The sequence below is a fragment of the Dicentrarchus labrax genome, unplaced genomic scaffold, assembly GCF_905237075.1.
Source record: "Dicentrarchus labrax unplaced genomic scaffold, dlabrax2021, whole genome shotgun sequence".
In the NCBI taxonomy this organism is placed as follows: Eukaryota; Metazoa; Chordata; class Actinopteri; family Moronidae; genus Dicentrarchus; species Dicentrarchus labrax.
In genome coordinates, this window is record NW_026136704.1 from 11,830,733 (window position 1) to 11,845,402 (window position 14,670).

The 14,670-nt window shown below is 41.5% G+C and overlaps 1 protein-coding gene across 1 annotated transcript; it reads left to right on the forward strand.

Annotated features, from left to right (window-relative positions):
• The first annotated feature begins 1,842 nt into the window (after positions 1–1,842).
• On the forward strand, positions 1,843–13,932 carry vwa7 (von Willebrand factor A domain containing 7). Its single transcript, XM_051397677.1, has 18 exons — positions 1,843–1,885; positions 1,988–2,116; positions 3,077–3,356; positions 3,507–3,731; positions 4,280–4,376; positions 6,991–7,125; positions 7,255–7,450; positions 7,630–7,799; positions 8,585–8,697; positions 8,830–8,946; positions 9,361–9,582; positions 10,235–10,367; positions 10,511–10,663; positions 10,781–10,873; positions 10,986–11,278; positions 11,992–12,128; positions 12,278–12,437; positions 13,179–13,932. Exons 3-18 carry the CDS (start codon positions 3,108–3,110, stop codon positions 13,695–13,697), a joined length of 3,012 nt encoding a protein of 1,003 aa, XP_051253637.1. The 5' UTR covers positions 1,843–1,885; positions 1,988–2,116; positions 3,077–3,107; the 3' UTR covers positions 13,698–13,932.
• The last annotated feature ends 738 nt before the right edge of the window (positions 13,933–14,670 follow it).

The following is a 14,670-nucleotide window of genomic DNA, read 5'->3' on the forward strand; positions in this document are numbered from 1 at the left end:
TTGCAACCTTTTCTTCCCGGAAGCGTAGCAGGACACCGAGAAGGGAGTTATTGAGATCTGGGCCTGTGAGGAGCACATCGTTGAGGGAGACACCAGAGAACTGGGCACTGGAATCAAAGACCACTCTGATTTGATTAGGTTTTTGTGGGTGGTAGACCCCGAACGTTGGAAGATACCAGCGTTCCTCATCTTTTCTCAGTGGTGGCGCAACCTCGGCATGTCTGTTAGCGAAGATCTTTTCCATGAATGCCACAAACTGTTCCTGCATCTTAGGTTTCCTTTTAAGGGTTCGTTGCAGAGATGCAAATCGGTTGACTGCCTGCTGTTTGTTATTTGGCAAAGTTTGCTGTGGTTCCTTGAACGGCAGTGGGGCGACCCAACTCTTATCGACACCTCTGTAGACGTTTTTGTCCATTATCTTTAGGAAGATGCCATCTTCCACTGATGGAGCAGGTTTGTTGTCGTGCTCGGTTCGGTTGAACACTGTTTGTCCCAGCATCCTCTCAGGTGCTTTGTCGGGCCTGTCGAAGCTTTGCTGCATCTCCTTGATATGCATGAAACTTGTACAGGGTTGAAAAATTGAATGGCGTCCACTGGCCAGCACGTTGGTCTTGAACGTGTTGACTGTCGGCTTATGTACGTTACCCAGGCATACCTCTCCCATTACTACCCAGCCCAGATCCAGATACTGGGCAAAAGGAGCATTATGGTACAAAGCCTTAAAGGCGACACAGTATCGATAGCGATCACAACAAAAAGACAGCCTTTGGAGAATGGGAAATAACTGCCCAGTCAGGGCCTTCATTTATCAGTATTTTAAGTTTTGGAGTGTCTTATGAGTGAATTAATTATAATGCTCCTACACACAAACAAACACCAGAAGCCGTTCTTTTATTATTCTGTTATTAGAATATAAAGAATACAGACACAGGTTTCTGGCATAAACATCTCTTCTGTCTGAGGGTAGAGCAGCAAGAGTACCTGTGTAATTTGTATGTGGTTCATGTGGTGAAACTTGAGAATATGTCAGTATCAGTGCATGCAAACTGGGTTAACTTTCTGTAGGTGAACAGGAAACATGCACTAACCTCAACTTCAGCTGGCTTCTAGTAAATTGAGGGGTTTAGTGGAATAGTTATAGCACATGATTTTCCATCTGCAGATGCATGCATGGACGTTAACGCATTGCACACTGTCTAAACGGTGCTGTGATTTTGTGTGGTCTAGCCTCCCACTTTCTCAACTTCACTTTTTTAATTGCTCATCAGATAAATCCCAAAACGTGTCAGACTTTCAACCACAAACCAAATGAAACAAATCATAGACAAACATTCTTTTTGTCTATTTGCATGTTTTTCTTTCACTTCTTTGTGTTTTTCTTTCACATATTTTGGTCTGGACTACAATAGTTCACTTCGTATATAGGGTAGTTGAGAAACATACCAGAACCAGACCCCTGTACTCGTGTCTTCTTTTACAACTTTCCCTTCAACAAAGTGAAGTTTAACACTGTCCCTTGTGTTGGCTAGCAACTGATGCCTTCCTTTGCATTGCTGTTAGAAATGTGGGTAACTACGGAGAGAGGAAGGGGTTGTAGTGTTTGCAGTTGTGTAAAGTAATGTTTTTTGGTTTGTGAGGAAAAGAGAGAGTGATGGATGGAGGACAGGGGGGTTGGGGAAGGCCTAAGTTGAACACCCTGGCTGGTAATATATGCGGCCCTATTGTGGTGAATCAATGCACCGTGCAATAATGGGGGCTAAGGAGGGGCACAATGCTGTAGGGGAGCTATGATGAGATGTCTTCTTCCTCATGGTGTGACCCCTTTGCTAAGAAATGCACCCCAGACCAAGCAGTATCAACCAGACTCTCATCCGAGTTAAACACGGTACTTCTTAAGAGCCCAAGGACAGACAAATGTGAAGACACAATAATGTTGTTACACAGACAGAAAAGCTGTGATAATGGCCACAGTTTCCTCTGCTGACAGGTTGTGGTGAAAGTCTACGTTGTCATATGAGCGTAAATGTGCGGTGTTCCTCTGCGCTTCCAGGACGGCGTCTGTGCTGAATATTGTCGTGTCTGAGCAAAATCTAAAAGTCTACCAGGATGAACTGAGGTGAGAACATTTATATTTTGTGTACAGCATTCTTAGATTTTACATGCAACTTTTAAGTAAAGGTTTGTAGTTGCCTGGTGATATACAAACCATAGTTAAAACATAAACAATATAACATGCACTACTATTTTGTACACTTAAGTCTTTGGGATAAAGAATAGTAGTTTGTACATTCCTAGTTGACATTATTGCACTGTAATGAAGGAGGAAGTTTGTCTTGAAGCAAAGCTTTAGATAAAAAATATACTGCAACCTGTGCAAATGATGATGAGCAGTTACTTAAAGTGAACCACAGTAAACAAATTATGTGTGCTGAAAATGTAGAAATTAATAATCAATGTACGAGTATCCGATATTGCGTAATTCCTGCAGAATGAGTGGAAGGAGGAGTCTTTGTGCTCTCGATTTAAGACACCACAGCAATCAATTAAAACTGATTTGCTGAATGGAGTCTGGCAGAGTGGAGGGAGCAGTTGTTTATAGGCCTCGTGCTTTGTTTCAGCCTCCCTCTTGTGAAAGCATAGACTATGAGAACAAAACCAAAGTATTGTATCTGAATAAAGAACAATAGGAGCCTCTGTACAGACAAGGCTGAGAAAAATGTGAAAGGAGGTTTGGGGGTTAAGGAGTGGGAAAGGACACATGGATGACTAATCAAATTAGCACAAAACATTACTTGACAATAGGCGTTGGGGAAAATGAGGAAAATGCTTGGTACATGACAAAATCATGAATCATAAATAACTAATTTGATAAGCATTGTTCATTTTCAACATGGAGTTTCCCCTCAACTCTATGGAAAACCTTTGCATATTTTAGCTCACTGTTTTGGTGTTCTGGTCCACAACTGTCGTTTAACACTCGCATAAACAATTTGGAAACAAGGACTGATTGGATACAAGAGTGTATTTTATATCGCAAATTACTTCAGAAAACATAGTTTTGTTTTATTTTGTGCAGGTAGGATGTGACCTACTCATTACTGCAGGACATGATGTCACAGGGCAGAGGGAAAATTTGGGAAGGCAGTGGGAAGCATATGCAGTGGTTTATTCTCGCTTATCTTCTCCTCCTGGCTTTACCATGCATGGGCTTCCTCCCAAACTTTTGGTCTCGAGTGTTAACACTGTCCTGGAACTCACACACGCACCAGTACATCACAGAGCAATCTATTCTCAATGTCACCCTGGAGACTCTGAGGGGCACCAAAAAACACCAGGGAAACCATGCAGAGGAACTGGTGAGCTGATGTCTGCAGTCAGGATATGCATTGTATATGTACATTCAGTATAAGACATATTAATATTTTCACATTACATGGTGATATTTGAGCAGAGAACTTCATCTCATTCTAATGATACTAAAAATCAACCTGTATCCCCTCCCCAAGACCCGTGGCTTCTGGAGAGCTGTAGGAGAGGTGGTGAAGTCCAATGTGGACATGGACTTCCTGAGCTCCACCAGGTCCGACCCGGTGTACCACTTTGATTCAGAACGCATGGACAGCGCCATGGTGATGTTACGTCAGTTGTGGGCTCAGACTCTGCTCTCGGTACGGGCGAAAGAGTACCAAAGTGCTCGCCACAGCTTGGGCCAGCTATTTCACTCCTTGCAGGTACACAGTGATGCTGTAAATAAGACACAGACAGCACAAGATACATGTGGTATAACAGTAGAAGTATTAGCTGGGACAGGTAAAGACTTGAGTGTGCAGAGGCCATTTCAGTTAAAACACAAATAGGTTTTAATCCTGACTTTAGCTAAAAGAGTCAGAGGATGTATGAATGAGAACAGCAGTAGAAGTTGATACCATGCTTGCAGTTGTTAGCCTCTTACGGTAGCATACTGGCTAATAATTGGCCTTGAACTAACCTCATGGTACACCACTTGTAATATCAACTCTGGTTGATAGGAAGCACCAGAATCAGTTTAAAACTGTGTAAAACATGTACTGTATGTTGATATTATATATATGGCAATGGCAATAAAAGCTGCATTAGCCAACTTCTTAACAATATTGTATTTGGCTCTTGTAAACACAAACAATACAAAAGCAGACTCCATTTACATTCTGCCTCTCTGCTTGCATGGATGTAAGAAGGTATGTTAAAATGGCTGAAATGTAGTAATTACACTTTGTCTTTGAAATTTCTGTTATGCCAGGACTTCTACAGCCACAGTAACTGGGTTGAGATGGGCCAGCGCTTAATTTACCTCCACCTGCTGCAGCCAGAGGAGCCTGCCATCCCTGTGGCTAATGGTAATTCACATTTCTACATCGCTGATTCCACAACTGCCCATCAAAAAGGGATCATATGGCTGGGAGATGAGTCAGAATTATTGGTTATCAACTTATCAACAGAATTATATGATGATGATGATATGATATTATGAAGTTGATTTCATGTATTGCATAACAATGACATAGTTCACTGCTTTTATGTAACTATATATGTTTGTGAATGTTTTGATTGTGTATTGTTAATATCATGATAATGATTTGATTTGATTTCAACAATATCACCCAGCCTTAAGGAGATATAAGACCGGATATGGCAGCACAAAAGCAAGAATTTTAATAGCAGCTAGAAGTTGGGGAATCTTTCAGCAGTTGCTGTACATAAGTTCAAGATGTTCCAACTAGTATTGCTGTGTATTACCACATTTTGAGTCGTATGTTCTTTTAAAGTTTTTGTCCTATAGTTATTGTTTCTTGGCAGGTACAGTTTACTGTATCTATTATTAGTCTATCGTGATTATTAGAATCAACACAGATGATGGCTTTGACAACTGTAATATTTTATTTTTTCTTTAAGGATGCTTGTTTCAATAATGAATTTATCACTATTCATTTTCTGGCAGTGGGAGTGTTGGCCCAAATGCAGACACACAGGCAAGGCAGGTTGGTTTAAAGCTAAACCAACAAGATGAGAGGTCAGTAGTTCAGCAGTTGAAAGTCAGTTAGTGTAACAACAGCCTTTACTTGGAAATGTACGGCACACAAGAAGTCAGACAGATGATCAGGTGAACAAAATCCTGCAAGGAGAAGACTAAGGCGAGGTCCAGGTAAAACTAAGCAGAGATCAAACAAAGAAAAAGGCTTGATGACAAAGACAACACTTGATACTGGGTACAAAGACGAACTGGCACTGAGAGAAGGATAGTCTTAATACAAGACTAAATACAATAAATTGTTGGAAGGATAATGAGGGACAGGAAACTAATTGGGGGTACACAATCACACAGGTGGGGAACAAGGGCAGGGGGTAAAGTATCCAAAATGAGAGAGGAGGTGAGTATGTCATGTTAACAAAACAGGAAAAGATGAATGAATGACATGGAATGAATGGCAAAGAAAAACATAGCTTAAAGAGCAGGGTGGAAGGACACAGTTAGAACAGTTAAACAAAGGTCAAATACTTTGTAACACTGTTCTTTATGGAGCTGTATAAATAAAGTTATTAGAATTATGAAAACATGTGTAACAGAATTGAGCAATCTGGCTCTACTACCCCACCTAGTAACACAAACAATGGAAACTCTGACTATACATTGACTGGTGGTAATGACCAGTGGGTGCAGGATAGGTAGAAGCTAGACAACACTGAAAGCAACTAGTGGGTAGTTAGCATGAAAGGGTCTGAAAAGTTCAACCCTAAACTGTAATGGTAATATTCACTTGTAAGTAAATTAGTGGTATATCATAGTGGTACATCATGAATTTATCCTGAGGGGGATCAATAAAGGAATATCTTATCTTATCTTATCTTAAACTTAACATAAATCATTTTTCAAACCAATAAAGCATTATGCTTCAAAAACTAACAATCTGAGGTAGAACTGCAATAATTAGTTGGTATATCACATAAAAGGTGCATAACTTCCAAATGTTGTGGAAAGGTTAGTCATAAGCCAAAGGGCAGAATAACTGTTAATGCCAATTGGGAGGAATGGGATGTGGCAGTTCAAGTGGCCTATAAAAAAGGGTCCCCAATTTTCACGTAACATGACCAAACTTTGTAGAGAGACTCATATCAGTTCCACAAAAATATGTATGTTCATTGGTCCACAAAGCTGTGCCCTAGATCAAATACTACTAAATATACTGTCTATGAGTCTATAATTTGCCATAAAGGTCAATGTGTGTGTGTGTGTGTGTGTGTGTGTGTGTGTGTGTGTGTGTGTGTGTGTGTGTGTGTGTGTGTGTGTGTGTTTGTGTGTGTGTTTGTGTGAATGCATGAAAGCGTGGATGTACATTGTCGCAGCTATTGTGATTTCGTGCTTGTTTCGGAATGTTGTAGGTAGATTGCTAACACTGCCAGAATGATTTTCATCATACAGTTATAAAGCCATGGTAAATATTTAGCTACCATGCCACTATGTTTATGACCAATACCACAGCAAAATTACGTAGGGGTACATCTTTGTACCAAGACAGTATTATTGTTAGTATCACTCAGTGGTGGCCTTTAACATGTCTTATGGCCAGTACAAGTGATTTAAACCGTTAATTCTACCGATGAGAAAAAAAAAATGTACGCAATATGGCCAGTACTGGGGTGTATTATTTATATATTATGGTAAAACTTTAAATACCATCCATTAACGTACATAACCACAGTACTTGACATTGAACCTGCCAATGCAGTATTTAATGCTTTTAAAACATATTCTATCTCAAAATGTAGGCACCCCCTCTATGACTAATAATTTGTGAGACATAGCTGATGCATATTACATTCAAACCTCACAGGGTGAACTCGATCCTTAAGAAAAGGTCTCCAATCCCCAAAACCCAAACAAAGATGATGATAGCAAAGTAGTTGTGGCTTACTACTGATAACCCTTCTTTCTTTCTCGTCCTCTGTCCACAGAAGACACTCCTACCTGTATGGAGTGCTTCAGCCTCACTTGTCGAGACAACCTCATGCCAAGACTGACAAAAACACGGCAAGACTCCTGGCTGCTCACCACTGGCTACATTAGCACTTCCCCTCAAAAACCTCAGGGTATGTCTGTGACACTTAAGCCAGAATAAATACATTCAAATGAATTGCATTTTCTATATAAAATGTTTTACTGGCTTTTTCCTTTTCAACCTTTAAAGAAAGCTTTAAAGATACTGACTTTCTTTTTAGGCAAATGTAGTCATGGAGGTATTCTGGACAGTAGCCGCTATATTGGGGCCAAAGGGGGCATCAACAAGGACAGCACCTCACCTCTTTTCTCCCCTCACCATTACCTCCATGTGGAAGCAGCCACTTTGGCTACTGAGGCAACCCTGAGTGTACTGAGAGACCTCAGAGACACTGTGGGCCATAAAACCTTCCTCAGGTAGGTTCTGACTAGTCGCTGTTGTATTTCCCCGAGGAGAACACACAATAGGCTCACCTTAATTGGTTAAGATGTTGCGCTCAACTCCGAAGTAGCTGTAATAAACGGAATAATTCATTATTTTGAGCTGTTGAGTGTATATAGAATGTCTTTATTTCCTCCCAAACTTCCTTCAACAGACTTTTCAGTGTGAAGCAGGTCCCAGCATTGGTGTTTGTCATGGATACCACAGGCAGCATGTTTGAGGAGATTACTGCCGCTCGCCTCCGGGCCCTTTCCATCATCCAGAGCCGAGACAGCCACCCTGGGCAACCTGGCACCTTTGTACTTGTGCCCTTCCATGACCCAGGTCAGGATGAATATTTGTCTCTGTCAAAAATGAAAACAGTAATATATGAAGCTGGAAAGATCTGCTGTAGGAGCTGGGTTGAATCTAGATTGTCTTTAAATCAGTTGTTTATTGACTTGCTTTCATGTAATGATCTTTTATCATTGTGTCAGCTGTTTAGTTTTTACTTTAACAATATGAGTCATGTGATAAATGTTAATTAACAATAGTGATAATGATTTTATTGTGACTTAACTTGATTCAACTTGATTTATATTGTCTACAATAGCTGCACAGTAATGCCCATGGTTTTGGATGGAGATTTTCAACATTAATTTGGCCATATAGAGTCTTAAACAAATACTTTGATATTAAAAATGGTTCTATCCAATGGTAACAAAATCCCTGTAACTAAAGGAAGTTACTGCACCAGAAAAGAAGTAGACTGGTACATAACTCGTACTGCAATTTGTCGTTTTTTACACTTCAGTGAGCTTTAGAGGTGCTAGTAGAACGATCGTGATGCCTTTGCACAGAGCCAGGTTAGCTGTTTCTTCCTGCTTTCAGTTTTTGTGCTAAGCTAAGCTAATCAGCTGCCGTAGTTACATTAGGGCAAGGCCATAACAGTGGTGTCAGTCTTCTCATCTAACTCTTGGCAAGAGTTATGTATTTCCCAAAATGTTGAACAAGTCCTCTAAATAAGGTGTAAGGCTCACTGAAAAATGTTCAGTGTGATGGTTAACATTCTGCTCAAAAAGCCAGCAGCTGTTGCTCACCATGTAACATTTCTATCTACTGTACTGCAGGGGTAGGACCAGTGTATGAGACCGATGACCCAAATCAGTTTATGCAGCAAATGGAGAACCTAATGGCTCTGGGAGGAGGAGACGAACCAGAGATGTGCCTCTCTGCTGTTCGGGTAAATTTAGATGCTGTTTCTTTTTTAACACTCAAGATAAAGTCAGAAGTAAAGTGTGTGAGAACACATGAGTAGTATGAGAATTACAAGCACACGTGGCAGCTTATTTCCCATCTTGCTGTGTGTTTTCAGCTGGCACTCACTCACAGTCCACCTCTGTCAGAGATCTTTGTATTCACTGATGCTTCCCCTAAAGATGCCCACTTGTATGATGCAGTGAAGGCCCTCGCACTTGAGAAACAAAGCAAGGTAGGTTTTAATTTTAAAGAGAATTCCTCTATAATAAGCTACGCTGTCTTTGGTATTGCACACATGCAGTTGTAATTTATGAATCTCTGCCTTAGATCATCAGCAGACAAATTACTGCGATAATGATGTCATCTAGAGACAAATCTGAAGCTGCTCTGAAGACAATGAACCATGATTCTACTGGGATATTGGGGCATTTTCTGATTCTCAGCTGGAAGGATACATCTAAATGAAACACATTTGAATGTCTCATCTCAGACAAAAAAAGTTTTGTTTGCAGATAGGCTACTGATTATTGCTTCATGTCTCATCTTACATACTTTGCACTTATTGTGGACAGAAACTGACAGTAAGGGGACTGCAATCAATCAGGTCTTTTTCAGCTCAGCTGGTTATGTTATGGGCTTCCCACAGGTGACGTTTCTCCTAACTGAAGACCCCAACTATACAACAGAGAGCAGGAGGAGTCGGAGGAGGAGGAGGAGGAGGAGAAGGAGTAGGGAACCCTTGTCCCCGGATCGTTTCTCTCTCTACTCTTCCCTGTCCTCCGTGTCAGGAGGACTGGCAATATTCACAACCAATTCTGACATCCAAGATGTCTCCACCATAGTGGAGGATAACACAGCAGCTGACAAGGTATGGTAGTAAGATCTCTTGATGGTGACTGACATTTTACACACTCAATTGAACCAAATGAAACAAGCTCTTAAAGGTCCAGTGTGTAACATTTAGGAGGCTCTAATGGCAGAAATGGAATATAATATTCATAGGTATGTTTTCATTAGTGTAATCACCTTAATGGCAACTGAGCTACATCATTACTAATGAGTGCCTGTTTTCAACTGTATTAACGTTTTGGTCAGTTGACATATTATCACCTTATAAACTTGTTCTGGAAAACTAGTTAGCAAACAACAACATTATCATTCATTTAGAGACTGGACACCTAGTGAACATAAGTGCAATGTTGACTCTCCTTTTGCTCTCTACCAACTCCTTAGTAAAATATCTGGCTCTTTAGCTGCTAAAATCACCAGCTAGTCGTAGTCTACATGGAGTTTTTAGCCTCCTGCTGTGGCTGCAAATGAGGTCAATGAGAGAGAACCAAAACACAAAGAACGCTCCATAGAGCTAAGCAGAGTTTGGTAATAATTATCTGTGTGTTCTTCACCGTGCCATGTGATCAGTTTTCATTATAGAAACATTGATTTTAGATATTTCATATCTCGTTGAAATGAAAAAAGAATTCAGATATGCTGAACACATTTTTCCACCTCCTCCTCGCTAGGTGACCCTCCTCCATGTGGAAAGTGATGAAAAGTTAATGTCCTCCCATTATTTCAGAGTTGACAGCTCAGTAAGAAATGTCACACTACACGTCACTGGCATCCTGATAGAGAGCATCCTTACCAGTCCGTCAGGTAACTGTACTGTAGGTAACTTTACATTAGGTAGTATGCTATACAAATATAAGCTGTTGAAGGAAGCTATTTTCAAGTAGCATTAGTTGTTTTATTCTGGGAACTGCACTCACTTGCTCATACAGTCTTCCTCTCCTTGTTAGACCAAAGCCAGTCTCTGTTGAGCAAGCAAGGCCCTCTGGCAGAGATTGAGCACTTCAAGGGTCTGTACCGCATCAGCCTGCTCTCTCCTGTACAGCCAGGCCAGTGGAAACTCCAAGCCAGGAGTGACGGGCACCTCACTTTCAATGTCATAGGTAAAAAGGAAAAAAACATGCTGGACAAATCCACTAACAGATAACTACCACTACATTAGTTATTATGTAGCTACACTTGGACTGAAAAGAGACGTGTCTTTTGATCTGCACTCTCAGGCGACAGTAGTGTGGATTTCCTGTATTACTTTGCCACTGTAACCAATGAGACACATCCAGGTCTGGCCAGAGTGGAGGGTAGTCCAGTAGCAGGTAAGGGATTGTCATTTTTCTTCCTAGTATAATTAATGACGTATCGGTCTCATAACCAGGAAATGTCTCTGCCATTTAGCGAAACAGCCATGTTCCTGATTAAATTTCCTAGGCGTTCCGGCCTTTCTGGTGCTGGCTGTGACGGGCCTGGCTCCAGATGAGGAAGCGTCTTTCAGTCATGTGACGCTACTGGGAGCTGACGGGGAGAGCCTCCAGCAGGTGAAGCTGAACTCTTCCTCTTCCTTCTCATCTCTTTCATCCTACTCTGTGGAGGAGCTGGTGGGATGGGTAGGTTCTGTTCCCAGAGACCCCTTCTGTGTTAAACTAACAGGCCGAGACGGCAGAGGAAACAAGCTGGAGAGGGTTTCCACAGAGATGGTTCAGCCCACTCATGTTCAGATACAGGTAATTGTAATGCCAAATAAGACATTCTGCTGACATCTGAAATACCTAAAATCTGCTCTTACTGGAAATGAATGGTTAATTTAATTTAAATTCTGTTGAACATGGTTTATGGATGTTTGTTCCTAGGATCTGTTCTGTGAAATGATTTCAGTGACCACCACTTTAAAGCTGCACCAATCAATATTTGTATAGAAAAAACAGAAAAAAGCAACTACACATAATGTGAAAAGTGTCACAGAGAATGATCACCTGATTATGCAGTTCCCCTCAGCATTTTAGCATCATTTTCACTCCTGTTTTGATTTCATGGCCCACAGCCTTACTTACAGGCAGCTGGTTTCAGAAAAAAAAAAACTCTGATAACCCCATTGTACACTACCTTCCCAGCACTGAATAGTAGACAGAAAGGTTTGAAACTAAAAAGCTAAAGAGCCCGATATTTCCCTCAAGAGAAAAAAATTAATGAATGTTGCGTCATATCTGCTAGATGTGTAAATAGGAAAATGTATGCACTTGTGTTAACGTAATGCTGTATGTCAGTGTGGTGTTTACAGAGTTGTTCTGCCCCCATGTGGACAAAAATCTATTTTTGCTGCTGCTTCAACAGCACCAATGGAAAATAATGTAGCAGCTAAACTGCTGGTTGTGCCACAGCAGCTTCAGCTCATATCTGCATATAATATTTCCTAGTTTGTGTGTCAATATCTCCTCAGGTTTTGTCTGTCCCCCGCCTGGTACCTGGTCACAGCACAATGGTGGACTTTGACATCCTGAACCATGGCCCGGCCCGACTCTTCAATCTGACGGCTGATGATGACTGTGGATATGTTCAGAAGAGAGGACCTCATAGGTAGAGCAAAAAAAAACAAAAACTGTACAATTCTTCTCAACCACTGAGTAAACAGCCATTTAATTTCTTACCTCACTTTGCTATCATGTAGTCTTACGAATATGATATTAGAAAAGAACATTTCATACCTCTTCTTTTCTGTCCCTCAGTTTCCCTGTTGCAGAACAAGGATCCTTCCGCGGTCAGGTGGACCTCCACACTCCTGCCACAGCTCAGGCCGGAGCAACTGTCACCCTTACACTCACTGTGCATGCTCTTGACGTGCCAGACTCCAATTATGCAGTGGCCTACTTGACTGTGGTCCCCCCGGTGAGCATTAACTGAATAGAATATAATCCATTTGGTGTCTACTTTTATTGTCTTATAATTCAATTCAATTCAATTCAGTTTTATTTGTATAGCGCCAATTCATAACAGAAGTTATCTCAGGACACTTTTCAAATAGAGCAGGTCTAGACTGAACTCTTTATAACATTTACAGAGACCCAACAGTACCACCATGAGCAAGCACTTGGCGACAAGGGTAAGGAAAAACTGCCTGTTAAAAGGCAGAAACCTAGGACAGATCCTTCGGCTCTAGGTGGGTGGTCGTCTGTCTCGACCAGTTGGGGTGAGAGAGAGAGAGAGAGAGAGAGAGAGAGAGAGAGAGAGACAGACAGGTGCACAGCAACAACAGTATTGGCAATGGCAATCTAGCAGGACCATGGCAGGAGGCTCCACCAGGATCGATAAGAACCTGCGAGACGAGAAAGCACAAGAACTCCGGGGAAGAAGTGAAGTTAGTAACATGCATTAATGGAACATGAATGAGTGCAGAAAGAGAGAGGAAGAGAGGAGCTCAGTGCACCATGGGAAATCCCCCGATAGTCTAGGCCTATAGCAGCATAACTAAGGGATGGTTCAGGACTCACCTGATCCAGCCCTAACTATATATATATATATAAAAGTCTCCTGTGCTTTTATTTTCTATGAACAGATTGTTAATTCAAATTAACTCATCATTGAATTTTCTGTGTACGGCACTGACATCCCTTCTTCTTTCTCTTGTAGGATCCTGACACATTGCCACCAACCTGCTCTGCTGCTCAAGTACAGTCTACCTGTCTTTCCCTCTGCAATGAGTCTATCTGGAGTATATCTCTGGTCGTGTCAGACAGGGGGCGCTCTGGGCTCGCTGCCCTCCAGCTACAGAAGGGTGAAGGTGTTCTGACTTTATTCCACAGCCCCCCACTTACAGAGGAAAGCCTGGTAGACGCCCAGCCCGGCCACGACCAGCAACAGACACACCACAATGTCAGATTAGAGAAAGGAGACCCCCCTTTGAATGTATCTGAATGGGTACTCGGCTCATCTCAGCCACTGTGGGTGAGGTACACATCCAGCTGCTGCTCCGCTCAGGCAGAGCTGCTGGTGTGGGACACAGCTGGAAACATGAAGCGCTGCCATCTAACATCTGGCCAGCAGAGGCAGCCAAGCGACTGGATTACAGAAAGCAGTGGAGCTGGACAGATTACACTCACAGGTGTCCTTTTCTGGGCATTGGGTCTGCTGTGGTCTTTTCTGCTGTAGATCAATGTGACTACAACTGTTTTGCAGGTCAAACTAATCTACGTGTTGATCACTGGATTCCAGCAGCCGTCACAAGGAGCAACACAAAAAAGGACATGTAACTGAAAAACAAATGTAGTTTGAAGTCAGAACACTTAATGCAAATAATCATGTATATCTTAATTGGTGATTATGTGCTTGCTACTGTAATTTGTGCAAAGAGGGTGCATGGAATAAAGAATTAATCACTTTTTAATTATTTGCATTTGCAACTTCTGAACATCTGATATCATACAAAATACATTACTGCCATGGGGTGAATCATTTGGAATGACAACATTTCCAATAGGGGATTAATAAAGTATATATCTTCTTCTTCATTGTATAATGTATAAAGGTTGGAAATTGGGGAAAATAGAGATAAACAACCATCCATTCTGTCAAACACATCAACAGCATACTTTACTCACTTTTGTAACTTATTGCCTGAGTAACATTATTTAAGGCACCTGTCTTAGGAGTTATCAGTTGTCGCTGTGGCTCAGAGGCAGAGCGGGTTGTTCCTTACTCGGAAGATTGTGGGTTCGATACTCAGCTCCTGGTGCCACATGTCAAAGTATCCTTGAGCAAAATACTGAACCCCAACTGAGCATCGGTGTGTGAATGAGTTAGTTTTTGTTCGATGGACTTTACCATCACTGTGTGAATGTGTGTGAAAGGGTGAATGTGGCACGTAGCTGTAAAAGCGCTTTGCGTGGTCGGCAGACTAGAAAGGCGCTATACAAGTACAGGTCCATTTTACCAGGTCCATAGAGGAAGCCAAAAATATGAATAATTTAACTTGATATGTGCAAAAATAGTTTTAACATCACAGTGAGAATTACGTTTGAATGCCTACCCCTTGTAAATGAATGGGGAAGGCAAGAAAGCTAAAACATGGAGGAATGAGACATGTCTAGTAGGAGTTTAAAGTCACATACCACAAGAACATGTT